General features: G+C 42.4%; 2 protein-coding genes and 1 pseudogene across 5 annotated transcripts in view; 2 read left to right on the forward strand and 1 right to left on the reverse strand.

Moving 5' to 3' along the window:
* LOC127969160 (monocarboxylate transporter 7-like) lies at positions 1-8,683 on the forward strand (annotated as a pseudogene).
* LOC127969153 (archaemetzincin-2) overlaps positions 2,594-26,595 on the reverse strand; it is a 27,046-nt gene continuing 3,044 nt past the window's right edge. Inside the window, exons 6-9 of one of the 4 annotated variants that reach the window (XM_052570920.1) lie at positions 25,975-26,151; positions 25,668-25,838; positions 24,615-25,466; positions 2,594-9,746 (exon numbers count right to left, since the gene is read on the reverse strand). In XM_052570920.1, the coding sequence (XP_052426880.1) occupies positions 25,710-25,838; positions 25,975-26,151 (306 nt within the window). In that variant the 3' untranslated portion in view covers positions 2,594-9,746; positions 24,615-25,466; positions 25,668-25,709. Of the gene's footprint in view, positions 9,747-24,614; positions 25,839-25,974; positions 26,152-26,595 lie in introns of all 4 variants that reach the window. The other 3 variants (XM_052570922.1, XM_052570921.1, XM_052570919.1) reach the window with 3 other exon arrangements.
* On the forward strand, positions 14,202-17,735 carry LOC127969147 (uncharacterized). Its single transcript, XM_052570909.1, has one exon. The coding sequence runs from the start codon at positions 15,547-15,549 to the stop codon at positions 17,353-17,355; it is 1,809 nt and encodes a 602-aa protein (XP_052426869.1). The 5' UTR covers positions 14,202-15,546; the 3' UTR covers positions 17,356-17,735.

Here is a 26,595-nt window from a genome sequence, read left to right on the forward strand (position 1 = left end):
ATGGCATAGTGGATTCTCCGAATAAAAGGTTGCCTCGGCTCTACAGTGTACTCTGAAGTCCCAGATGGTGGTTGGGGTTGGATTGTGGCTGTAGCCTTTTTCTTGGTGGAGGAGTTCACTTACGGGGTTATCAGACATTTTGGGATTTTTCTCAAGGACTTAATGAGTGAGTTTGGCGAGGGTGACAATCGAGTATCATGGATCATTTCAATATGTGTCTTTGTTATGACTTTCACAGGTAGGTTTGTAACTGTTACTTTAAATTTAGAAATGTAAAAAAATAACTTGCTTGCTTGACTCCTCTTAGCTGTATGTTTACTCTTTTATATATATATATATATATATATATATATATATATATATATATATATATATATATATATATATACAGTGTTGGGTCTGTAATAATATTACTTTTTTCAGTAACTAGTAGTGTAAGGCATTACTCGTCTGAAAATGGTAATATTATTACAGTTTTCCCAAGCTAGTTACTTGCGTTACATTTGCCAGTAGCACCTTCATCACACACAAGGCACACAACACAGAGAACAGAAGGGAAGGGAAGGAGGGCGTGAATGGAACAGTGATTGGTCTGGGTTTGGCACGAGGTATCATTTAGCATCACTGATTGGTCGACAGCCGGCAGCCATGGTTGCCAGGGTAGCGGTTTTCCCGCACAATTGGGCTATTTTAGAAAAGGAGTTGCGGGAAAAAATACAGAGTTGCGGGTTGCGGTTTTTTGGGCTACATTTATAATGTACCGTGGCCGCAAAAAAATAAATAAAATAAAACAATTGTGGACAAAGATAAAAGTGAACCTTTTATTAGTGGGGGTTGATCCCCAGGAATTAATACTTGCGAGTAGTATTAATACTTGCGCGCGCGCCACATGTGCTTTGACATCACAAATCAAGCATCATCATCACGTCACTCTCATCATGAGAGCGTTGTAGTCAGAAGCGTCGGTTCGGTTGTCTGTGGATGTACAAGCAGCATTCGAAAATGTCAGGTAAATGGGGAAAGTATGGAAAGAAGTATCGCAAAGAATGGGAGACAGAGAAAGGATTAAAGGAGTGGATTCGAAGTGTTCCAAATGATGATAGAATAGCGTTCTGCAAATATTGCAAATGTGAAGTAAGAGCTCACCACGGTGATGTGGTAGCTCATGCTGCGACTGAAAAACATAAAAAAAAAAAAAAAAAAATGCGGCTCCTTTCTCAAATGCCAGAACATTATTTGACACAGGCAGTTCCTTTCTAAGAAATAATGCACCTGAGATTGTGTATTTAAAAAACAGTGTGTGATATTAATAATTTGGGTAAGACAAAAGGCGAATACTTTAAACTTAAACTTATATAAATTTATTTTAAGGCCCTTTGTGGGAATCCAGCCGTTGTCTAATCTGATTGGACACTGAAAAATTGGGCTAGTTTTCATTCCATTTGGGCGGGTTTTGAGTTGCCATTGGGCTGGAAATATTTCTGGGACCTGGCAACCCTGCCGGCAGCAGAGCGGCACGCTCAGACAGATGGGGAAAAATGGAAGCGTCAACAACGGCAAGCTCTTTTTCAGAGGAAGGTTCCCAGCAACAGAAAGCTAGTTTCGACGGGTGGAGATTCAGTAATTATTTTGTAGGAGTGCTCCGATCACGATCGGCCGCTCGTTAATGCGCATCTCAGTAAAGCCGGTTCTCTAATCAGCGGTTTATTCCATCAGGTGCGTGAACCATATGTTCATACAACCGTGCCAATAAACGCTGAAAATGAACGTGGATTTGCGCATCTTCTCAGTTAATAACGGCTCTGTGTAGTAACAGCTGCTCTATGTGAAATCACGCACCTGAGGGAATTAACCGCTGATTAGAGAACAGGTGTACTGACGAGCAGTAATATAAGTGAGTTGTGTAAACAGTGATTTATGTGACTTCAATTATTTCTTATTAAACTGAAATCGAAAAGTAAAAAGTATTTTTTGGAAAAACCACATCCTGGTGTTAGTCTTCATATGCTGCTGAATAGTGTTAACACGGATATAGAAAAATAAGGAGTGCAAGAGATTGATTCCTAATGTCAGTTTATTTTTAATTAATACTATAGTAGTTCGGTTCCCTTTACATCTTTAACTACCCGTTAATTTATCAATTGAATGAGTGACCTATCCTCATTAATAGAGCAAACATTTGCCCCCCCTGAGAGAATTGGCAGGAGCCGCCACTGATAAAGACCCTAAAGAACACTCCTCCTTTGTATGTTCTCCCTCCATCTGATGCATCTCAGGCAATCATAGAGTAATTAAGAAAAAAGATGTAACTAGTAATATAACTAGTTACTTTCTCCAGGGAGTAATAAAGTAAAGTAAGGCATTACTATTTTTGAGAGTAATATGTAATATGTAATATATTACTTTTTTGAGTAACTAGCCCCAACACTGTATATATATATATATATATATATATATGGGTTCATTTCTGTACCCTTGCTATTCACGTCTCTTCAGCACATTTATCATCAGTGATGAGTAATCGATTTGGCTTCCAGCCAGTTGTGATGTTTGGAGGATTTCTCACATCTCTGGGAATGATCTCAAGTTCAAGTTCAAGTTCAAGTCTGCTTTATTGTCAATTTCCACATGTACAGTACATACATACAGAGAATCGAAATTGCGTTACTCTCAGACCCCGGTGCATAAAGTTAACATTAACATTAAAGCCTAAACAAAAATAAATAGATCAAATATAAAATGTAGATACAACTATACAATAAGGGAATGATACATATAATATAAAAAAATACATATAATAAAATTAATGAAGTGAACAACAGTGCAGTTAAAAGATTTTTTAGTGCAAAAAAATCACTTATTAAAAATATTTTATTAAGTCTGATTAAAGTGACAAGTGACCAAGAGCAGTTATTTAACTGACTGATGAGGTAGTTGAATGACGTCAGTTCCATGCCGAATGAGGTAGTGAGCAGACCAATGCTGCACAATTGACTAGTGCATGCCATCATATAATAATTAGTGTGTGTGTGTGGGGGGGGGTTCATAGTTCAGAGATGCCTGGGGAAGAAGAGGGGAGGGGGGGCAGGTTCGGGAGGGAGTTCAGCTTCCTGACAGCCTGGTGGATGAAGCTGTCCTTCAGTCTGCTGAGACTCCGCAGTCTCCTCCCTGATGGTAGCAGGCTGAAAAAAGCTGTGTGATGGGTGAGTGGGATCACCTGCGATGCAGAGGGCTTTGCAGGTGAGACGTGTTCCATAAATGTCCTGGAGGGAGGAGAGAGAAACACCAATGATCTTCTCAGCTGCTCTCACTATGCGTTGCAGAGTCTTTCGGCAGGACGCATTGCAGGCGCCATACCACACAGTGATGCAGCTCGTCAGGATGCTCTCGAAGGTGCCTCTGTAGAAGGTGTACATGATGGGGGGTGGGGCTCTGGCTCTCCTCAGTTTGCGGAGGAAGTAGAGACGCTGTTGTGACACCCAGGAACTTGGTGCTGCTCACTCTCTCCACAGTCATTGCTCAACAGCATTCACCAGCTCCATCAGTCAGATGTACCTCACTATTGGGATTGTGACAGGTAGGTAAAGCCTTGAACTATACACAACTATTCAAACATTTTATTTAGTAAGTTTTTTTTTTTAATAAATTAATATTTCATTCAGCAAGGATGCACGAAAGGCATAGTTCACCCTCAAGGCAAGCCAGAGGAGACTGGATTTCCTTTGCTGTAAACAAAACTTGGTTCTCGATCGCAAGACTAAGACTAAACATATTGTCATATTGTTCATTTTTTGTTGAACCATCCCTTTAAATTGATGAAAAGTTACAGTAAATACATTTATAATGGTACAAAAGATTTTCTATTTCAAATAAATTATGTTCTTTTGATCCTTCTATTCTTCCAAGAATCTTGAAAAACATATTTATCAGGGTCTCCACAAAAACATTATGCAGCACAGTCATGTTCAACATTGACAAGTTGTTTGAGCACCATATCGATCATATTTGAATGATTTCTGAAGGATCACAGTAAAGAGAGCAAGAACAGAAATGTATGCAGAGGAAATATCGTACCTGTATAAGTCTGAACATTGGATCCCTTTTCATTCATTTTTTTTATTTTCAATTGACTGTATTATGCTCATATTTAATGTTAAAACTAAACTGTACAGGATTGTCTGTAAGTATGTACATTTTACAATAAAAAATAGTAATGCATTATGTTTAAGACGTTTGATTTACTAACTAAATGATTTTTAGATGCCTCCTACTTTCTGCAGGACTGGGCTACTGTCTGACATTTCTGCCAACCATCACAATCTTGTCCCAGTACTTCAGCAGGCGTCGTTCTGTGGTCACAGCTATGGCCTCCACTGGAGAGTCATTTGCTATATTTGCTTTTGCTCCAGGTGAGGGCATGCATGCTCATCTCCAATGTAATATCATCACATATTATGCATCATGTTAAAAATAAATGTTTCATAATTGTGACACACAGAGTCCAATGTTTTGCAGTCCAATTGTTTCTGCAGCTTTCACAGCTCTTACGAACTTAATTGGATGGAGGTACACAATGGTGGTGATTGGAACGTTACAGGGCACCATTATTATCTGTGGGGCTCTGCTCCATCCCATAGTCATCAAACCAAAGATTTTTCCAGCAGAAACTGACAAGAAGATCACATGCTCTTTTCCTGAAGAACAAATGCAAGGCTCTGCTTGCTTTAAAGATTCAGGTGTACAGTCACTTGATGAGCTGAAACAGGGTCTCAAATCTGGGAAGGAACAGAAAGAAGCGGAACCACTTCAGATTTCTCCAAAACAACAAGCCGTGTCAACCAAAAATAAGCTCCTGGATTTGACTGTACTAAAAGAAGGGAGTTTCTTATGTTATTCAGCCTTTGGCCTTTTTGCAACACTGGGCTTTTTCACTCTGCAGCTGTATGTGGTGGAGCTCAGCGCAAATTTGTGTACCGAGAGGGGCAAGGCGGCCTATATGCTGTCAACAATGGCCATTGCTGAGATCTTTGGACGTCTATCCATTGGATGGGCCCTGAACTGGGGTCATATCAGAAAGATCTTCATACTTCTAGGATGTGTGTCACTGATGTCCCTGGTGCTGGTGTTGTTTACTGTGGTTAATGGCTTCTGGGGGCTGGCGGTGTGCTGTGTGCTTTACGGCTTCTTACTTGGGAACATTGCATCCATGCACATCCCGATGTTGGCCGAGGATGATGTCGTAGGGATCCAGAGGATGCCTTTAGCTGTAGGCGTCTATGTCTGTATTCAGAGCTTTGCAGGACTGGCTGGTCCACCATTAGGAGGTAAGAAGAATTCAATGTTTTGCGCCACCATTCAAAGTTTTGGAGTTGGTGAAAAACTTTTTTAATGTTCACATTTTTTTTAAATTCTAAATGAATTAATTTTCTACTGTAATGTAAACTGCAAAAAAATGGAACACTTAATCATCACAGTGTAACATCAAGTAATTTAAACATAAATCTGTATAATTAGGAAGAATAAGTGTTTGAGAATCAGTTTCTCTTGCTTTGGTGCAAATGAAAGTGACGACAGGTGCACTGGAGAAGCAAAAACAAGACTGCCCCAAAAAAAGTGATTGGTTTTGCAGTTAGTGGCCACAGACAATTGCTCTCTCATTATCCTTCCTTCCTGACTGATTTGTCTTTAGTTTTGTGTTTTGTTAGTACCAGCAACCCAATCAGGTTGCAAAGATACCCCAGGATGGTACATCCATACATGCCATCACAAGGACGCTTGGTGGGTCTCCCAGCAAAGTCTTGTGAGCATGGAAGACATAACTTGGAGACAGGCCATTACATGAGGAAAGCTGGACAGAGCCATATGAAGTACTGGTATAGAGGGGTATGGAGGGCCCAGCAGCAGGAGGAACAGGAGAAGCACTGCCAGAGCCCTCCAAAATGGTCTCAATCAGGCTACTGGTGTACGTTTCTGACTTGTGGGTCAGTGATGGTCTAGGGAGGAATGTCTTTGGAGAGTCGCACAGACCTCCATTTGCTAGCCATCAGTACCCTTACTACTGTTAAGTCCCGGGATATGATCTTCAGAGCCACTGTCAGACCTTCCGCTTGTGCAGTGGGCCCTGGGTTCCTCCTAGTGCATGACAATACCTGGCCACACATGACTAGAGTGTGTAGGCAGTTTCTGGATGACAAAGGTATTGATTCAATTGACCGCACCTGAATCCAATTGAGAACATTGTATTAGACATTGTATTAGAGCATCCCAGGCTACAGAAGAGCACCAGGACAATGTCCAGGAGTTCACAGATGCCCTGATCTAGTTCTTGCAGGAGATGTCCCAGGAAATTCTTTATCTCATCAGGAACATGCCTAAATGATGTCGGGAGTGCACACCGGCACGTGGGGGCGTTTCACACTGCTGACTTGCATTATGAGATGCTTTGAGGAAATTCATGCAAGTTCTAAGAACTTGTAATATCAGTTTTTTACTTTGATTTTAAGCAGCAGAGCCATGCACAGGGGGGTGGCCCGGTGGCTGCCCCTTTGCCCTCATCTGCTGAGGTGCCCCTCTCACCTATGCCCCCCATCACCCCATCTCAAAGCTGTCTGTTACGGCTCCGCTAAAGATCCGCTGATTCCTCGAATCTGCTCCGTGTTTACCGCCAGCTCCGCAGCATCACTCAAATTCTGTGTTCCACTCTCTGGAGAGTGGAGACCACCCGAAGGTAGTTGCATTCCCAGGTAGATTTATAACGATCCACATTAGTCAGTGGTTGATCCGCTGAATTAGTTGGTAGATTGTTTGTTTTTGTTGGTAATGACTTGGCCTTCTAAATGTGCACATTCTTAGAATTAGAATGTATAATCATATGATTGTACCTGAACAGATCTAATATAGATAACACCAAATTTGCTGTTGTTGGCAGAATTTGTAGACAATTTTGTTTTTTTTTATAATTATTACTAGTAATCAGACCAAATCTGATTTGATCCAATGTGAAATAGATAATTTAAAAACTAATTTAATAATTTCCTTTTACAGACAGTCATATTTATTTTCTTGAAGTTAACTTTAACAACATAAAACCAACCAAATGAAGTTTACATTTCAATATTTAATTGTTTGTTTCTGAAACAATATGTTGAACACCAAAGTTGTAGCCTTCCATAAATTAAACTAAACAGAGAGTCTGTTGGCCATTAGTGACTACAGGTGGAAAGATATTTTTATTTATTTATTATTATTTGTTTTCATAGCAATATCTAGCAACACGGCCAGAACTTAAACCGATCATAATCAAAAGAGCCCACAGACATTGCTGACAGGATACCACATTCGGTAAGGAAAACGCAAAAAAAAAAAAAAAAAAAAAAAACTCCTGATATTATCAGTCATACATTTTATCAACGGTATCAAAAACAGTAGCATATAACACTACAGAGATCTGTAGAACAAGTATGTTACATCTATGCTATTTCATATTGTAGTTACATTTTCAGTCATGCCAAGGGCAATGTTATCATTTACATTATATACTCTAGCAATCGTTATTAATGAAAACTATAACAGTAATAGGCCTATGTATTGCTTAATGAATAATAAACAACTGATACAATTATATACCCCTAACCTAATTGTGAAATGTGATATAATTTAACAGTGCTCATTCCTCCAAAACAGATTAAACATCTTTCACAAACATCTACATACTGTATCGGTCTCTTTCAAAGTGTTTAGTGTATATAATAAGTGGGGTAATTATAGCACAATTCCCACCTAGACCACACTAATTTTCAAACTCTGGCTACGGCCATGATGCCTTTCATTACCCCAATGTGTTTCTCTTTTATACAGTCTGGCTGAAATGATGGGTGGTAGCAAAATACATTGTCACATGACAGTAAAAGTGTACATTTGCTAACATGCAGGGGTTTGGTCAATTTACCCACTGACTCAACTTACCCCACTCTCCCCTACTTCCATTTAAGATGAGGCAGAAGCAGGCTCAGAGAGTGAGGAAGAGCCCACTCTTATCAAAACATCTACAATAAAGTCAGTTATTACAGAGTGTGCTGATTTCTCTTTTAATTGTATATTTGTAACAACTGGATAATTTCTATTAACAAGCACCCACCCTCCTTGTGCCCCTTTTTTTTTTTGGTTTGGGCCACTGCCCCTCAAAATGTCTGTGCATGGCCCTGATTTTAGGTGCAATTTGGAATCCAGCCCTCAGTGGGTTGTTATTTGAGTTTCCATTGACCATTGTCACATAATTTTGTTCTCAACGAATTACACAGTTTTGTTCATTGAGATCAAATGCATGATTTAAGTGTTCCCTTTTAAATTTTTAAGCAGTGTTCTTGAAATGTAATTTATTTCTGTGATGGCAAAGCTTAATTTTAAGAAGCAAAAACTCCCCAAACTAGCAACTTACTGCATTTCCCTTTCAAATATTCTAGGTCTCCTTGTGGATGTTACGCAAAATTACAGGGCTGCATTCTACTCCTGTGCTGCTGGAATGGGACTAGGTGCCATCTTCCTTGGGTTCGTACGTCCATCTAAGACAGGTCAACTGTGCTCGAGGAGGAAGAATAGACAGAATAACCCCATAGTGGAGCAAGTGTGCAAAGACAAACTGGAGGAAATTCTAGAAGTGGATAATCAAGATATTAAGTCTTGACTTCCTTTCTGAAATTTAGCAGAACTTTAGGTACTATCAAACCTATGACTAAAACATAGCAACATTATGATTCATAATAATCACTCAATGGGTTCGTTCACCCAAAAATGAATATTCAGTCATCATTGACCCACATGAACCAATTAGGTCCTTTTCTCACTTTTCCTCAAGTGCTCTTGAGTTTACGTTTCACATATTTTAGGTGCTCTATGTATGTATGTTGATGTTAATATGTGAATAAAATTAAAGTCTTGTTGGTTTGGAAGTTGGAATGCCATGTGAGGTTGTGTAAATGTTGACAGAATTCATTTTTGGGTGAACTAACCCTTTAAGATGTACAACAGTTTCTACACCGAGATCATACATGTGATGATCATAGTACACTATATTAGCAGTAGCTGTCAAGAAAACTATGATTAGGCTTGAAAAAACACATGTATGGACATTTGTAATACTAAACATTAAGTATTTTGTCGATTAGAATCCTAGATGCAAAAGACACACACACTGTGTAACAGGAAACCACATTTTTGCAGTTTTAGTGATTATAGGCAAGGGGTGATTACTAGGCACTGATGGGTAAAGCAATGACCAATAATAAGGCTGAATTCAGCAACTAAGGTTAAACTATGTAAATGTTATAGAAAACTGTTAGAAAGAGGTATTTGATACTTTATTTTTAAAAGGAACCTTGTTTATATATTTGCAAAAGAGCAATGGATTGAGCATATTCAGCTCACCTCAGGTCAACTTTCAACTACTACAACATCTGTCTCTTTAATGGTACTAAAACCAGGTAAACAACTTTATTAATGCAAATAGTGTCTGTTTAGAGTATTGTTTAGTCTGATGTAGGTGGGACCTTTCTGCAGTGGCTGGCCTGGATCCACGTTGCTCTCTCTGCTACTTTTACAGCCGTGTGAGTGGTCTGAAGCACCTGGAACGGTCCAATCCACCTTTTCGCCTTCCAGCTCTTTCTCCTCAGGTCTCGTACCACCACGAAATCTCCTGGTTTCACGTTATGCAACGGTGTTTCAGCAACCTCCTCCTGAGCAGCTTTCACCTGAACACAGACATTAGACAACAGAGAAGACATTTCCTTGCAATAACTCAACGTGTCATGCTCACACACCTGTAGATGGCAGCTGTTGTTTTACCTACTTCCTTTACCCATAAATGATGGTTTGCCAAAGAGAATTTCAAAAGGGCTCAGGTTTACTCTGGATCAAGTTCAATGAAATCCATCTGTAAACATTCGAAGGGCCCCATCCGTGCCGTCTGGGATACCTGAGACATTTTTCTGCCTCTGGCCACATTATGTGTATTACAAATGACACAACTTTTTGCAAAAAAATTATGCATAATTATGCATTCCCCCTTTCGATGCTTGGTCTTTGCCATGCATCGACTTAGCATAGTGAGAAAAGAAGTGTTTAGGTAAACAAGGCTTGCCATCTCTGCTCATCCATACTCCATTCACAACCTCACAGCCACACTGTTTCCATTTCTCTCTCTTCTGTCCTGTCGCAAATGTCTGCATGCCCTGTAAAGATGAAGAAAGGTCAGAGTTATTTTCAGATAACAAAGTACACTCTGGTGATTTTGTCTGCTGAGATGCCGCAGCCTTCGCCGCTGCGTCTGCTCTGGCGTTTCCTGTAGATACAGAATCTTTGTTATTAGTATGCGCTGCGCATTTACAAATGGCTATCTTTTCTGGCAGCAAAATAGCGTCTAGCAAATCTGCCACGAGGGGTGCATTTAAAATTGGTCACCCATCTGACTTCAAAAACTTTCTGTGTTTCCACATTGCACCAAAATCATGAGTAACCCCGAATGCATAGCGTGAATCTGTGTAAATCGTTACACATTTGTCTGTCATTAGTTTGCATGCTCCTGTTAATGCCACAAGCTCAGCTGCTTGTGCTGAATCATTTGATGGCAATGAGCCAGAGGCCACAATGTCAAATTCAGTTATTGCATAACCAACTTTATTCAGGCCTGTTTGTGGATCTTTAAAAGCTGAGCTATCCACAAAGAGGTAATTTTCAAGTGGCACGACAGACAGGTCTGGACCTGGCGTACACACTTGTTCAAGTGCTGTTAAACAACAATGGTGCTCTTCCCCATCCTCTTCTGTTGGAAGAAGAGTAGCAGCATTCAAGGTTGTGCATCGCTTAACAGTGATATTAGGCACATAAAGCAGAATAGTATGATATCTTAATCATTGCGCTGTTGATAAGTGTGATGTTTTCTGTTCCTGCAAAATCATGGACACTGCGTGAGACACCATCAATGTCAAATCAGAGTAACCTACGAATTCTCTAGAAGCCCTTACGGCCTTCTCAGCAGCTGTGGCAGGCCTGCTGCAACTGCGTCTAATTTGCTGGAAAAATATGCCACAGGTCTCAACTTGTCTCCATGATGTTGCAACAATACAGAAGTCATAAATACATTTTTCTCATCAACCATCTGAGTAAAGGGTTGACGAGAAAAGCCCAGAGTTGGCGCAACAGACAGCTGAACTTCCATGTTCAGAAATGCCTCTTCCGCTTTCTCTGTCCACTCAATCCTGTCATATAAAATCAACCCCTTCCCTCTCAGGGCTCTCAGGGGCAGCTCAAAAATTTTATAATTTGGAATAAATGTTCTACAATAGGAACACATCCCCAAAAAATTAAGCATTTGTTTCTTTGTTAATGGTTTTGTCGTTTTATAGCTTTAACCCTTTTTTCAGACAGTGATTTGCTATTTGGTGTTATTACATGCCCCAGGAATGTAATCTGTTGTTTTACGAACTGCAGTTTTTGTCAGGCTGACTTTATGGCCCCCTGAGCCAGATGCTTCAGGACGGTCACAGTGTCAGTCTACACATTAAAGCTCATTAAGAGCACACATGTAAAGATCATCCACATACTGTAACAAAGCTGTATCTGCTGTAAGGGTCAAAGGTTCCAAACTCCTTCTTAGGGCTTTTGTTGTAACCTTTGCCCTCAAATTCAAATGCAAATCAAAATTGGCTGTCTTTATCAACTGGCACGGAAAAAAATTTGCCAAATCTATAGAAGCAGTTTAGTCTCGAATATAATTCACGCAAAAAACACGATTCACACATGCGTAGACAATTTCACACGCATGAAACCTAATTCACGTACACACACAAAAAATTAACGTGCGTGAAAAAAAAAAATATTCACCAAAAGCAATTCACATGCACAAAATAAAATTATATATTTATAAAATACGTTTCACAAATGCAAAAAACAATTTGTAGATATACAACTGTGCACAAAAACCTTTGAATGTTTAAAATGTACAAGTGTCTGAATGTACGAATCGTCATTTACTACGAATCCACTCGGATTTGATTGTGTGTGTTTTTGAGACTTTCCTGGCAGAGCTCTCTTCCCACGTGGGTCTGTCATACTCTTTAGCCAATCAGATGTGAGCTTACCATTCAACCAATCATATCATAAGCCACTGAGTGCATTCAAGGAGCACGATTCTGCGCACCTTTTGCGCAATATGGATTAATTAGAACGGAAATTTAGCCTTTACATCAGTAATCCAGCATGGCGAATGAAGAACGGGAAGCACAGGTAAAAGTTTAGTTTATTTCATAACAGTCTGAGTTTACAAATTTTATCGTTTACACATTCAATCAAAATACAGTTGTAACAGGACAGTTACAGTAATTATAAATTAAACTGCAATCAGGATAGTAAAAAGAAAGACCTGTAAAGACAAAAGTAACATTTTAAGAGTTGGGAAATTATAATTCTAAATAATCTTGTTTTATAAATTCATGTCTGTTAGGTCAGTGTGTACTTTCTTACAGTAATACATTTGAAAACATGTAGCCTAGTCATTGTTAACCACTACGTTGAAGCAATGTAGTTCGATCAAGATAAACAACATAAGATATTTAGAACCGTTATTTAATTTGTAACTATATATGTTATAGTGGTTCTCAACCTTTTTTTCCACTGGGCCGCAGTATGGTCCAAGTCCAAGTGCAAGCGGATTGCACAGGTTCGAGTAGCAATGGGCTTCTTCACACTGCCTCCACATGTGCAATTGAGCTTTTGAAGCCTACAGACCACACGCACCTGTCCGCGCGGTCATAAAAAAATGGGAGGTACGCGTTCGTCCTCTCAGAGCCTCCGCACGCACTCTCCCATGATGATGATTACGTCACGCCTACCTAGCGGTCCATAATGGTCTCCCCACGGACGAGGAAAGTTTAACATATGGCTTAAGATGCAGCCTGTAAGACTCGCACAGGAGCAGACTTGACGCGACATTGCAGAAAATGTGCATTCACAAATGTAGCCTATGTTGGTCCAAATATGGAAAGCACATTCGAATTTAATAATATAATGTTCTCTCCAGAGATGTTTTGCCACATTTCTTCAATTAAGGATGATTGCTATGTAATATATGGTGTTCCCATTTGCCTGAACTTCAAGTAAAATGCGGGGCAAACCGAAAATCCAGCACTCTCCTTCACTACTGATACTGCGACTTTTATTTTTTTCCACGTGTTCATTCGCTGGCATTTTTCACATTTCTTTTATTTCTCACTTAAAAACAAATTTGTCCATTATGATGCTCAATTTTACCGAACTAATGGCTGTTGATTGAATTCTGCCAAAGTGGGCGCTTGTATGTGTTCGTTAAATTAGTAATGTTCTCTTTCATCATCTCATGTTCGAGATCCACCTATGGGAAGGGCATCCGTACCTGACCTCTGCAGAAGCATCTAATTGCACCAAGTCTGGCTAGACAGACAGAAGCGCGCAGCCAATGCCAGGTAAGGCCCCGCCCCCTTTCCTAGGGGTATAATAATGGCTGCAGCGCTGCTATTCTCCAGTTGACATTCGGTTCTCGCGATCTCTGCATTGACACAGTTCGGTTGGATCACGCAGCTCACCTTCGTGTATTCAGGAGGACATATCGACCGATCAGCCTCCGCCAGACGTGACTGTCGTCTTCTCAGCCTTTTTCTGCTGTGTTCTGCATTCAGAGCCGCCCACGCTCTCGTCGTTCACCTGCTCACACGGCTGCCCGCCATGGATTTTTCCGATTTCTTCTCCGGTATGTCGCTTTCAAAACCTACCGCTTCTCCGGGGAATAGCCTATCACGGGCCTGCCCGGCCGCGTGTGGAGCGCTAATCGCTGCTAAGGATCTTCACCCGTTCTGCGTGGTTTGCTTGGGCCGTAAACACGCTCAAGAAGCCTTGGAGAACCCGGAAAATTGCAATAATTGCCTTATGCTGCCCAGAAAGCTTTTACGACGCCATCTTAAAGTTGCAGCGACCCAGTGCGCCGAGCTCTGTTTTTCTGACTCAGATGGGGGACACGGTGACGTCGACGCGCTACCGGGGGACTCCCGGGGCGCATCCTCACTTGTTTGGGCTGACCAGCCCAATCCCGCATTCCCCGAAGAGGACATCTTCGCGGGCAACCTCATGCTCGCCGACGGACCGGCCGGTTCCGGCGATGAGCATGATGTGGCCCTTCTCGGGGTCTCAGAGGACGAGGAGGCCATCCTGCCCTCTGGTGTTCCCCAGGCTAGCGGCCACGCAGCCCTGCCTCAGTCCATCCTCCTGGAAGTGTGTGAGCGAGCGGCTGCTCGCCTCAACATTGAGTGGCCGGCTCCACAGAGCGCCACCAACCAGGAGAGGGATATTTATGACGGAAAAGTGTTGGGACCTCCTCCCGGTCCGAGGAAACAACTCTTCCCCGTCCTTCCAGCGTGCGCTAAGCATATGAGGCACAATTGGAGCGACCCGCTCGACTTCAAACACGGCCTTTCAGGGCTTGAAGTAAAGGATATCATGCAGCTCATGGTATGGGTGACCCCCCCGCTATCGAGCCGTCCATCGCCAGGCACCTTAACCCCGCTCAGGGCGGGCTGCTCGCTCCCCCTAAGCCGCTCTTGCCAAACAAGATGGACCGTTTTTCTGCCTCAGTTCACCAGGCCGCATACAAGTCCTCGGCCTTGGCTGTCATGGCCCTCAACGTCTGTGGAAGGATATCCTGACGGTGAATGACCTCGTCCTTCGTAACGCTCGGCAGGCCATCCAAGCCTCCGGGCGCTCTATGGCGCTTTCTGTGGTGGGAGAGCGCTCGCTCTGGCTTAACCTGTCAGGCCTTCCTGACAGTGAGAAGCGGAGCATCGCGGGCGCGTCGGTTGAGCCCGGCCGGGCTCTCTTCAGTCCCGCCGTCGCATTGATGCAACAACGGTATGACGACAAAAAGGAGGACGAGGCCTTCAAATTATGTCTCCCTAGGAAGGCGGCCCCACGCCAGACAACCCCTGCACGTTTGCCTAACATTCCAGCCATGGGACGACACTTCCACCGGGGCAAGGAAAGGCCCAGCAAACAAACCCCCACAACGGCAGAATAACCCACCGCCTGCTAAGCACTGGGGAACCACCTAACCCTTCCCCCATCGACTCGAAATGTAAGCGGCCTGCCTGATGTTCGGTTGATAGGGACATCGAGTCTGCGTTCACGGGCCTTCGGACTCTCTTGCTGTCCCAGGACCCCCGTTCAAAAGACGCAGGGTCTCCCGTGGATGGATCGGTTCCTCCCCGTTCGAGGCTGCCTAGCCCATGTGTTTAATGAACGGTGTGTGTTCCCCCCTCACGTTCAGGGGGCCTGTTGTGAGGAAAAGTGCAAAAGCAGTGTCACCACACCGCATACACTCTGTTCCCCTCACCCAACCAATAAAGGCTTCGGCCCCAGTGTTTCCACAACACAAAACACACAAAAAAACAAAAAACACATTAAAACAAACGAATCAAATGAAGAGAGTCCATCTCCCTGCGGAGAGAGGAAATCTGTCTGAACCCCTGCATGGTGCCCCTGGTGTGTCCACTAGATGGCGCCATTGCATCACAAATAAACCAGCTGGACTTATACAGCCCCGCTGCAGCTCGGGTGGGAATGCTCGCAAGTCACGAATGGGCTTGGCGAACTGTTTCGGCTCCTGAGTGGGTGATGCGTACTATAATGCAGGGATACAGATTGCAGTTTACAATGAAACCCCCGCATTTCAACGGCGTTCTCTCTTCACACATGGAAGAGAACGCCTCACACATTCTGAAAGAGGAAATATCCTCCCTCCTAAACAAGGGAGCGATTCAGGTGGTGCCCCCCAGTCTGATGAATCAGGGATTTTATTCTCGTTATTTCCTGGTCCCAAAAAAGGACGGCGCTCTCCGTCCTATTTTGGACCTTCGTGTGTTGAACAAACATTTGAGGAAATACAATTTCAGAATGCTGACTCATGGCTCGCTCGCCCGCGCCATAAAACCGAACGACTGGTTCACATCGGTCGACCTGAAAGATGCTTTCTTCCATATAAGCATTTATCCGCCACACAGGAAGTTTCTTCGTTTCGCCTACCAAGGCACATGTTGCGAATTCACAGTTCTGCTGTTTGGGCTCAGTCTGAGCCCCCGGTGTTTCTGTCTGTGTGCGGAGGCGGTTTTAGCACCCATGAGAATGTCAGGTCTGAGGATTCTGACATACATAGACGATTGGCTCATCATAGCCGAATCGAAAGAGAAAGTATTGCAGGACACCTGCCGTGTGCACACGCACATCACATCTCTCGGGTTCAGAGTGAATGTGAGCAAGAGCAATTTTACACCCAGTCAGAATGTCATTTTCCTGGGTTTGGAGTTGAACTCAGTCTCCATGCGAGTGCGTCTCTCTCAAGAGCGCGTTCTCTCTCTAATGAACTGTCTGTCGCAGTTCAGAGAGGGGGCGAAAGTACAATATCGCACATGCCTCAGGCTGCAGGGTCTTATGGCTTCATCGATCCAGGTTGTACCGCTGGGACTCCTGAGAATGAGAGCGTTCATGAAATGGGTTTTGTCACTACATTTCAGCCCGATGCGCGATCTTTGCCGCTCTGTAATAGTGACGCGCGCCTGCTCGGCAGCCTTGCGCCACTGGAAGAGCGCAGACTTTTACGCACAGGGAACCCCTCTGGGGACGGTTATTATGCGGAAAGTTGTGACGACAGATGCGTCCTTAACAGGCTGGGGCGCCACCCAGGAGGGCAGAACGGTGAACGGTCTGTGGCCAAGCAGACTAAGTTCAGCGCACATAAATTATTTAGAGCTTATGGCCGTATGGAAAGCTCTGAATCATTTTCTGCCTCGCCTGCAGGGACATCATGTGCTCGTACGCTGCGACAATACCACGACAGTGGCTTATATCTACGGAGATTGGCGTCTTCACCCGCAGATAGTGGATGTGTTATGGATGAGATTCGGACAGGCAACCGTGGATCTATTCGCCTCACGCGAAAATTACCATTGTCCTATGTTCTTCTCGCTAAAGGACGTGGACGCGCCCCTCGGGGTGGATGCACTGGCCCACCCGTGGCCCAGTGTGCTGCTGTATGCCTTTCCTCCCCTGTGCCTGATAATTCCTACACTGGCCAAGGTGAGAGGGCAGGGCCTGTCTCTCATTCTGATAGCACCCAGGTGGCCCAAAGCACCATGGCTGGCGGAGATAATCCCTCTGTTATATGTCGAGCCGTGGCGCCTTCCCCCCCGCACAGATCTATTGTCCCAAGCGAACGGGGAGATTTATCACCCGCACCCGGACAGGGTGGCTCTTTGGGCTTGGCCCGTGAGAGGACGAACCTAAGCGCACTTGGGCTTTCGCCGCGTGTGATTGCTACTATACAGAATGCCAGGGCCATTTCTACGCGATCCTTGTATGGCAGTAAGTGGCGAGTGTTCGAAGGGTGGTGTGATGGGCGTGGTCTCACATCTTATCAGTGCTCAGTTCCTGATATTTTGTGTTTCCTCCAGGACCTCCTAGAAAAAGACAGGTCTTTTTCCACAATTAAGGTCTACTTGGCTGCGATTTCGGCCTGTCATGTGGGCTTTGAGGGCTCAACAGTCGGGCAGCATCCTCTAATCCGCAGATTTATGAAGGGTGCCCGTCGCCGCTTGCCAGTCATCAGGAGGACAGTTCCTGAGTGGGATCTCTCCATGGTGTTGGAGGCTCTGTCTCAATATCCTTTTGAACCTCTTGGAAGTATTTCAATAAAGCTGCTGTCCTTCAAGACAGCTTTGCTCTTGGCCTTGGCATCAGCCAAACGTGTCAGTGAGCTACATGCATTTTCGGTTCATCCCTCGTGCACTAAATTCTCTCTTAGTAGAGATATGGTTTCCCTTAGGCCTAATCCGGCCTTCATGCCGAAGTGCTTGCCTGCGTTCACTTCGGAGGTGTTGGAGCTGTCCGCTTTTCACCCTCCACCTTTTTCCTCGCTGGAGGATGAGAGGCTAAATGCTCTTTGTCCCGTCCGTGCTTTACGGACATATATGAACAGGACCAGTGCTTTCCGGAAGAGCGACCAGCTCTTTATTTCATGGGCACCCCCTCATGGAGGGAATCCTATTTCTAAGCAACGCCTCTCACATTGGCTTGTGAATGCTATAGCTTTGGCTTATGAATCAAAGGGTATGCAGCCACCAGGGGGCATCAGAGCTCATTCCACGAGGGGCATTGCCACCTCTTGGGCTTTGTTTAGGGGAGTGTCGCTAAAGGACATCTGCTCCGCTGCTAGTTGGGCTTCTCCTCATACCTTTGTGCGTTATTACCGGCTGGATGTCACCAATATCTCGGTAGCACATTCGGTTTTAGGGGTGGGGTCTGCTTAGCCCTTCCCTGCCACCCTGTTGGAAGTGATGACGGAGTGAATGGGCTGGCTGGCCATGCACATCCCTGTCACTAAGCATGTTTTTACAGTCCTTTTCTGGGTGTAATTATATGCACATTGGTTATCATGTGTGTGATGCAAAAATGTTTTCATGTGCTGCATATGCACAGTAGTCACGATTGTGCATCAGTATTGCAGGTTCATGAGTATGGGACGTGTCAGGCACCGCCTCTTTGGGGCGACCATCCTTCTCTGGCTTTCAGAACCTCACTGTGAGTGTATTGGGCAATCGGGGAGCTGTCCATGTCTCTCCCATAGGTGGATCTTGAACACGAGATGATGAAAGAGAACAATAGGTTACTGTCGTAACCCCGGTTCTCTGAAACATCGAGTGGAGAGATCCACCAGCGTTGCCCCGCTTGCCACACGAGAAGCGAATATACTTACTGGAGAATAGCAGCGCTGCAGCCATTTTTATACCCCTAGGTAAGGGGGCGGGGCCTTACCTGGCATTGACTGCGCGCTTCTGTCTGTCTAGCCAGACTTGGTGCAATTGGATGCTTCTGCAGAGGTCAGGTACGGATGCCCTTCCCATAGGTGGATCTCTCCACTCGATGTTTCAGAGAACCGGGGTTACGACAGTAACCTATTGTTATGCGAGTAGGTCTGATCATGTCTGAAAATAATATATGAAACACAAAATACTTTAACATAAGAAAAACATTAGGCTATAGCTTATATTTAAGTAAATGTTTAAATTAATGTAAAAAATAATAATAATTGTAAAACTGAAAAAAAAATGTAATTGTGTTCAGCATGGCGGGACGCATTTGAATTGGTGACGGGCTGCTGGATGCTGCTGCTAGCTCCATGGTCATTTAATAGGCCTAGCATATTGTTTCTTTTACGCGGCTGAAAATAACCGTGCTTTCTGTTACTGAGCCTGTGTCTGTCACTCGTCCTCTTAAAAGTGGAAGCTTGTGCGTAAAACTGAAAAAAAAAATGTAATTGTGTTCAGCATGGCGGGACGCATTTGAATTGGTGACGGGATGCTGGATGCTGCTGCTAGCTCCATGGTCATTTAATAGGCCTAGCATATTGTTTCTTTTACGCGGCTGAAAATAACTGTGCTTTCTGTTACTGAGCCTGTGTCTGTCACTCGTCCTCTTAAAAGTGGAAGCTTGTGCGTAGCTTTGTTGCATTATATTGAAACTTTGTTGATGTTCTTTGTTCATGACTCTTTACATGGCGATAAAAGACAGCTTTGTTGCGTTTTTTTAAGTGGGGATTGGGGGTGCGCCAACCCGGTTGGGACATGGAAGGGGGTGCACAGGAAAAAAAGTTTGGGAACTGCTGCACTATAACATAACGGTTATGGAAATTAGAACGACAGTACATTGAATTAAATTGCAATGAAGTTACAAACGATCCACATCATTAAAGAGAATAAGCTCCGAAATATTTAAAATAAATAAAAACGAGGATCAATCTGAAACTTTCCAAGTGCGACAATAAATAACCTACACACGATCCACAACATACTTATGTTGCAAAGAGCATAGGCTCAAACATAAATAAAATGAAAGAGGATGCATCTGGAACATTTCGAGTGCAGCGCAAAAGTCACTCAGCATGCAGCGAGAGATTTCCTCAAGATTTTTTATTTGCCAATTTTCTTTCTCTATTCTCTTCGTCACTGTTGCCTCCAAATCCTCACTCTCTCTTGGCCCCTCTCCTCCTGTCTAACAACTTTATCATAAGATGTCCGACTTGACAGTTTCTCTGATTTCAGCCAGTTAAGCATATTTATAATATATATAATGGAATGAATGAAACGAGTTGGCACGCATATTAGCCTGCAGTACATAAAAGAAGAACAGTGCGTTGAAGACAGCATCTGTCTTGTACGTTTCCATCGAAAACTAATACATTATATATATATATATATATATATATATATATATATATATATATATATATATATATATATATATATATATATATATATATATATACATTTTTTTTTTTTTAAATAAAAGCGATTATAAAGGAAATGTTTACTGTTCATGTTTTTTATTGTATGGAAAAATCCCATTTAAAAAAAAAAACAGACCGCCATTACATTTTCCTCTCGCGCACCACCCTTTGGGAATCCCTGAACTAAACGATCATGAAGTCGCTGAAGAATATACTGCTTTAGATATTCCTGAATTATAAGAAGAGAAAGATGCATTTCAATGTACCGACAATATATTTACAAATTAAACAACGTTTCTAAATATCTGATGTTGTTTATCTTGATCGAACTACATTGCTTCAAGTAGTGGTTAACAATGACTAGGCTACATGTTTTAAAATGTATTACTGTAAGAAAGTACACACTGACCTAACAGACATCAATTTATAAAACAAGATTATTTAGAATTATAATTTCCCAACTCTCAAAATGTTACTTTTGTCTTTACAGGTCTTTGTTTTTACTATCCTGATTGCAGTTTAATTTATAATTACTGTAACTGTTCTGTTACAACTGTATTTTGATTGAATGTGTAAACGATAAAATGTGAAAACTCAGACTTCTATGAAATAAACTAAACTCTTACCCGTGCTTCCCGTTCTTCATTCGCCATGCTGGATTACTGATGTAAAGGCTAAATTTCCGTTCTAATTAATCCATATTGCGCAAAAGGTGCGCAAAATCGTACTCCTTGAATGCACTCAGTGGCTTATGATATGATTGGTTGAATGGTAAGCTAGCATCTGATTGGCTAAAGAGTACGACGGACCCACGTGGGAAGAGAGCTCTGCCAGGAAAGTCTCAAAAACACACACAATCAAATCCGAGTGGATTCGTAGTAAATTTTAAGTACATTTTAAACATTCAAAGGTTTTTGTGCACAGTTGTATATCTACAAATTGTTTTTTGCATTTGTGAAATGTATTTTATAAATATAGAATTTTATTTTGTGCATGTGAATTGCTTTTCGTGAATTTTTTTTTATTTCACGCACGTACATTTTTTTTGTGTGTACGTGAATTAGGTTTCATTCATGTGAAATTGTCTACGCATGTGTGAATCGTGTTTTTTGCGTGAATTATATTTGAGACTACACTGCTTCCATACAAATCTACCACTGAGAAGAATGTTGCATCTTGTGGTATTTGTGACAAAATTGTATATGGATTTGGTACTGATGGAGCCCTTTGCCCGACAGCAGCACTTACAGCCTGTAAATCCTGTACAAATCGCCAGTCTGTGGGCTGACCCTCATCCCTTATTTTTTACAGGAAAAATTTGAGTTCAAACTGGAGAATCATTGCATGGCACCATTATTCCCTCTTTTAATAGTGACTCAAATACTGGTTTTATACCAAGAATTGCCTCTTGTTTTAGAGGGTATTGACGTTGACATGGTCTGTAATCAGATTTTGGGGTGACCACAACTGGTTCACATCCTTTAATCAAACCCACATCATATTTGTGTTTTGCCCATAACTCTGATGGCACTTTTGTTAATGCTGGATGTATATCTGAGGCACAAATAATTGTCATGCAATGATTTTCCCTTTTTCTTTTGTCAATGGGTACCACAACTCTCTCTGTCTCAATGTCATGCTTGCACTCTGACATAAACACTCCCAGACTCTCACTGTGTTTCACCCCCTCCCCTATCTTCCTCGGTCTGTAACACAACCACAGCTTTTCACAAACAGTTCTAATCTGGGCCCTGTCTGCTGGCCTTGGAGAGCGAGGCACAGAATCTTCTGCCATTGAGTAAAACTCAAGCTGTTTTTCTGTCGGGCAAACTGAAACTGCACACACATTTTCTGTCCAAAACATTTTCTCAAAACGTAAAGTTTCTCCTTTTCCTCCCTGAAACCAGTCTTTCTCATACTGGTCATCTCGTTGTACTACAACATATGACATGAAATGCAATTTGTCAGGCAACGCAATTTCTCTGTCTAATTGTTTTGTTCGATTTTTAGCCAGTTCACACATCATTCCAGCCCAATCAGAATTTATGATGTGCCATTCATATGCCCATTTTGGTTCTGCTTGCAGAAAGCAAATCTGCTCTTTCTCTGCAACTCGGACACCCCCAGAGTCTGCAATCAGTGTCAGATTTAGTTTGCACAATAAATCTCTCCCCATCAAAGGCACTGGGCATGCAGGGGTGTAGAGAAAAGCATGCCTCAGGCCCTCACCCCTTTCTGGTTTACAATTCAGAGGCACTGTGAATCTTTCACAGATTACGTGCCCTGATGCAGAAACTGACTCATTAATTTCGCTGTTAATTGTGGTTGGCACTGCAAATCACATGGCCGTATAGCTGACCGTGCGGCCCCAGAATCAACTAAAAACTCAATCAATATCCTCTCCACTAGCATAAGATATTTAGGCATTTTCATAAAAGCTTCACTCTTAAACATAAAAGCACATTTGTCAGGATGCTTATCAACAGAATCAGACATACACAAAGGAAAGCAAGCATATTCTTCATTGCAGAGAGCAGAAAGTACATTAGTGTATGTGTGTGTGTTTGTGGTTAGAAAATTTTCACTTCCCTGACTTGTGACTGTTGGTTGCTCGCCCTGGACCCCTCCTCTCTGCTCTCCGTCTCCCTCGCTTCAGTCTGCTTGTTGATTTCGCTGGTTCTCCGGGCAATCCTCGGCCCAATGACCGTCCTTTTTGCACAGTCTGCGTCTTGTACACCTGAATGTCTTGTGGTCATCTGTCTCGCAGATCCAACAACCCCATCTTTCAGAGTTTCTTTCAGTTTCATTCGGATATCTTCCTACTCCTCTTTTCCATCTTCCCCCTTTCGATTGCTGGTCTCCCTGCACAGAATAGCCCCCCGGCTTCAACACGGCTTGCTCAAAAGCCAGCTGTCACTCTCTGTTGGTCTTGGCTTTAACTCTTTCCTTCTTCGCCGTCTGCATCTCCTCTGCATGCAAAGCATGTGCTAAAACAGCATAGCCAGCAGCAGCCTTCTCCGTTCGTACACAGTAGGGCTGAATTCTTGGCAGAAGGTGACTAATTCGGTAGAAAATTTATCACCTGCTCCTTCAGGGCTCGGCAAGTGAGCCATCGCTTCCTTCATGTCCGTTATAGTCCATGGTTTAAAGACCATAACAGGCCCGTCAGGACCTAAAACTCCAATCAATGGAGCTGTTATACTCACATTTTCTTATTTCGCTGTTTGTCTTGTTTATCTTTTCTTTGTCGGGGGTGCTCTGCGAGGTTTCTTCCTCAATTCCTTTTTTTTCAGGAATGATTTCTGGTTCTTCCTCTGTCTCTAGTCTCCATTCTGGATCTGCCCACGGTGCTGTTGGTCTTCTCGGCAGAGAGCAGTCGAGGTCAGGGTCCAGTTTCACGGCCTTCAGCTCAGCCACATAAAGTGTGTATAGATCGGAGGTACATGTTTAGAAACACAAACATCAGAGCGGTTAGTAGGTCTATGTGAGGCATTTACACTTTCTTCACATTCTTCAACTTTCTTTTCCTCCTTTCTACTTACTAATTCTTTCTGCATCGTTGTCCTTTCTCTCCTATCTGCTACCGCTATCCAACAATTCACAATTCGTTCACATTTCTCACACAGCCTCACACAACAACCTTTCTGTCCATCGCTTCCCTCTTCTACTGATTCCTTCACAGCTTTTAATTTCTTAACACTCAACATTCCCTCTTTTGGTAAAACCATGGTATTTGATTAATTTCCCCATATCTTGCATGCATTTTTGGCTATACACTTTTTTCATTTGTCTAAACACTGGTGTATCATATACAGCGAGCTTGCTCTGAGACTTTCCCTTATCTGCTGGTTTCCTTCTCTGTGGAGATTCTCTTCGGCGCGCCTATAATCTGCCAGACATCTCTAACAGATCCGACTTTTCTCTGCCAATTCGACAGGCAATACTCGCACAGTCTCACTTCCCCTCTTAGAAATATGTTAACCACTCGCGCATGATCTCAGCTTATCGTTTCGAAATATCTGGATCGCTTTGATCTCAATTTCTAACTCAATTTACGATCACGCCAGTTGCAGCAGTTTCAATTCCCCTTAGAAATGTATTAACTGTGCCGCAGTATTCTCACAATCGGATCCCCTCATCCTCTTGATTGTGCTTCCCACAGAGAACGTCCCACCGCTATGGTTCATCCCTCTTTTAAATTTAGATTCCAAACCTTATTTCTAAAAACCTAAAATTTAGAATACCATGAACTGTCTCTTACCCGAGAGTTCTGTTGCCACTCAGGTTCTAATCGGGGTTAGGGCTGAACTTCTATTGTTCAGGATGATCAGTCACCATCCGCTCACAGGTCCAGAAGACACATCCAAAGAATCCCACGTTCTGACACCAAATTGTCGTGGCAAAATTTAAATCAACTCTCATCAGCATAAGAGACAGACTCATTCTCAGGTATAATTAAAAAGAAAGCTTTTATTCTTTGCAAAGATGGTCAGACAGTCATACAGCAACACTGAGTTCCTGCAGAGTGAAACCGACCCAGGAAGAGGGCAGTCCTCCACCTTAAATCCCTTTGCTGCGTCAAGGTTACAGAGTCTTAGCAGCTGTAAATTTCCACACATAACAAGGAAAACTCTCTATGGGCGGTTTCTCACACATTTAGGACTTAGGTGACCCCCTCAGGTCATCCTCAGACATCTGTTTCCCCCCCAGATGTCGCCCCTCTGAACCCACACAGCAATTCTAAGAAAATACATGCATATATAGGCATACAGAAGCAGTGTTAAATGAATTTTTCCACCACATGATCATGATGCAATGTTATCAACTGTGTGGATTACATTTGCATCTCTATTATTAAAGATAACTGTGAATTCAAAGCTTTGCAGAGCTTAGGTTGTACAACTGAAATCAAGACAAATATTCCCAATGTAATGCAATGCCAAATTCAAATGTGAAAGTGTCTTATAAGACTGCTTCATCAATTACCTCTATAGTAAAACTATATTAGTTATGAAATACTGTCACATGACTTGGATTTTTATATAATGGAAAGGAATTATATTTGCTCTGTTCAGTGGGATGAGCATATGTGGTCTTGAGAGGTCTTCTGTTTCTGCACAACAGACAACTGTAATCAAAATCTTTACATCAGATTTTAAAATTAAAAATAAATTTAGACTGTTGTCTGAAAATTGTTTTCTGATTTAACTCACATTTTAAACAAAAAGAGAGAAATAAAATGTTATTTAATGTTATTTAAGCTTTCTCACCAAAGCTCTTTTCATGAATGTGCATATAGCATGTCTCCACTTGCCTTAACATTGCTTGTAGGGAGCAAAAGATCATACTGGCTGGATCATGATTTTTCACCTTTCAATATTCGTAAGCACTTATACAACCAGTGTTTATACTCTTGGAAGGCTTGTGTGGGTTTTGTATTTTGTTCACTGCTGGCAGCTCCATCTTCAGTCCAGTGCAGCAAGGCCTGTCGAGTAACATACCATACTTATTTAAGTTAGTGATGCTCAAATGTTCAATTACATGGGTTCACCAGAGAGTGGTTCAAATACTTATATCTACTGCTTCAAACTACAGTCATTTCTGGAAGGGTGTGGTCTTACCTTGTATCTGTCAGCTATTTTGAATCCAATGGCAGACTGTAGTTTACGCAAACAGATGGGGCAGAGGTCAAGAGGTCGACGGTCAGACTCCTCTAAGTGATTGGAGCCTTGCATGACACAGTTCAGCCACTGGCAATGCTTCACACCGAATATATGCCCAATCTCATGTGTCAGGGTCTACCACAGATGTGTAAATAACAGTTGTGATTAAAAGAGTTCAAATAAAATGTTTAGCACATTTATAAAATGTTTTCTATGAAAGCTTATTTCTTTCACATAATGAAAAGATAAGGGTGAAATTTTCTCTCACAACACTTGATTCTCAGTTTTCATCTTAATATTTTGAATTGTTTGCTCCCGCAGTAGTTTATATCTCACAATTATAAGTTAAGAACCTGTAATTGTGAGTTTACATCTCGCAATTCAGACTTTTTTCTCACTACTGTGAGTTAACATCTTGCAGTACTGCCTTAATCGCAATTTTTCTTAAGAACTGTGTGAGATATTATTCAGAATTGCAAAAAAAAGTCAGCATTGTGAGATTAAAAAGTGGCAATTACCAAGCATCCATAGTTTTGTTTTCGAAACACAGGGCATATTACAAATCTTGAAAAACATTAA

This window comes from Carassius gibelio, chromosome B12, assembly GCF_023724105.1.
Source record: "Carassius gibelio isolate Cgi1373 ecotype wild population from Czech Republic chromosome B12, carGib1.2-hapl.c, whole genome shotgun sequence".
NCBI lineage: Eukaryota > Metazoa > Chordata > Actinopteri > Cypriniformes > Cyprinidae > Carassius > Carassius gibelio.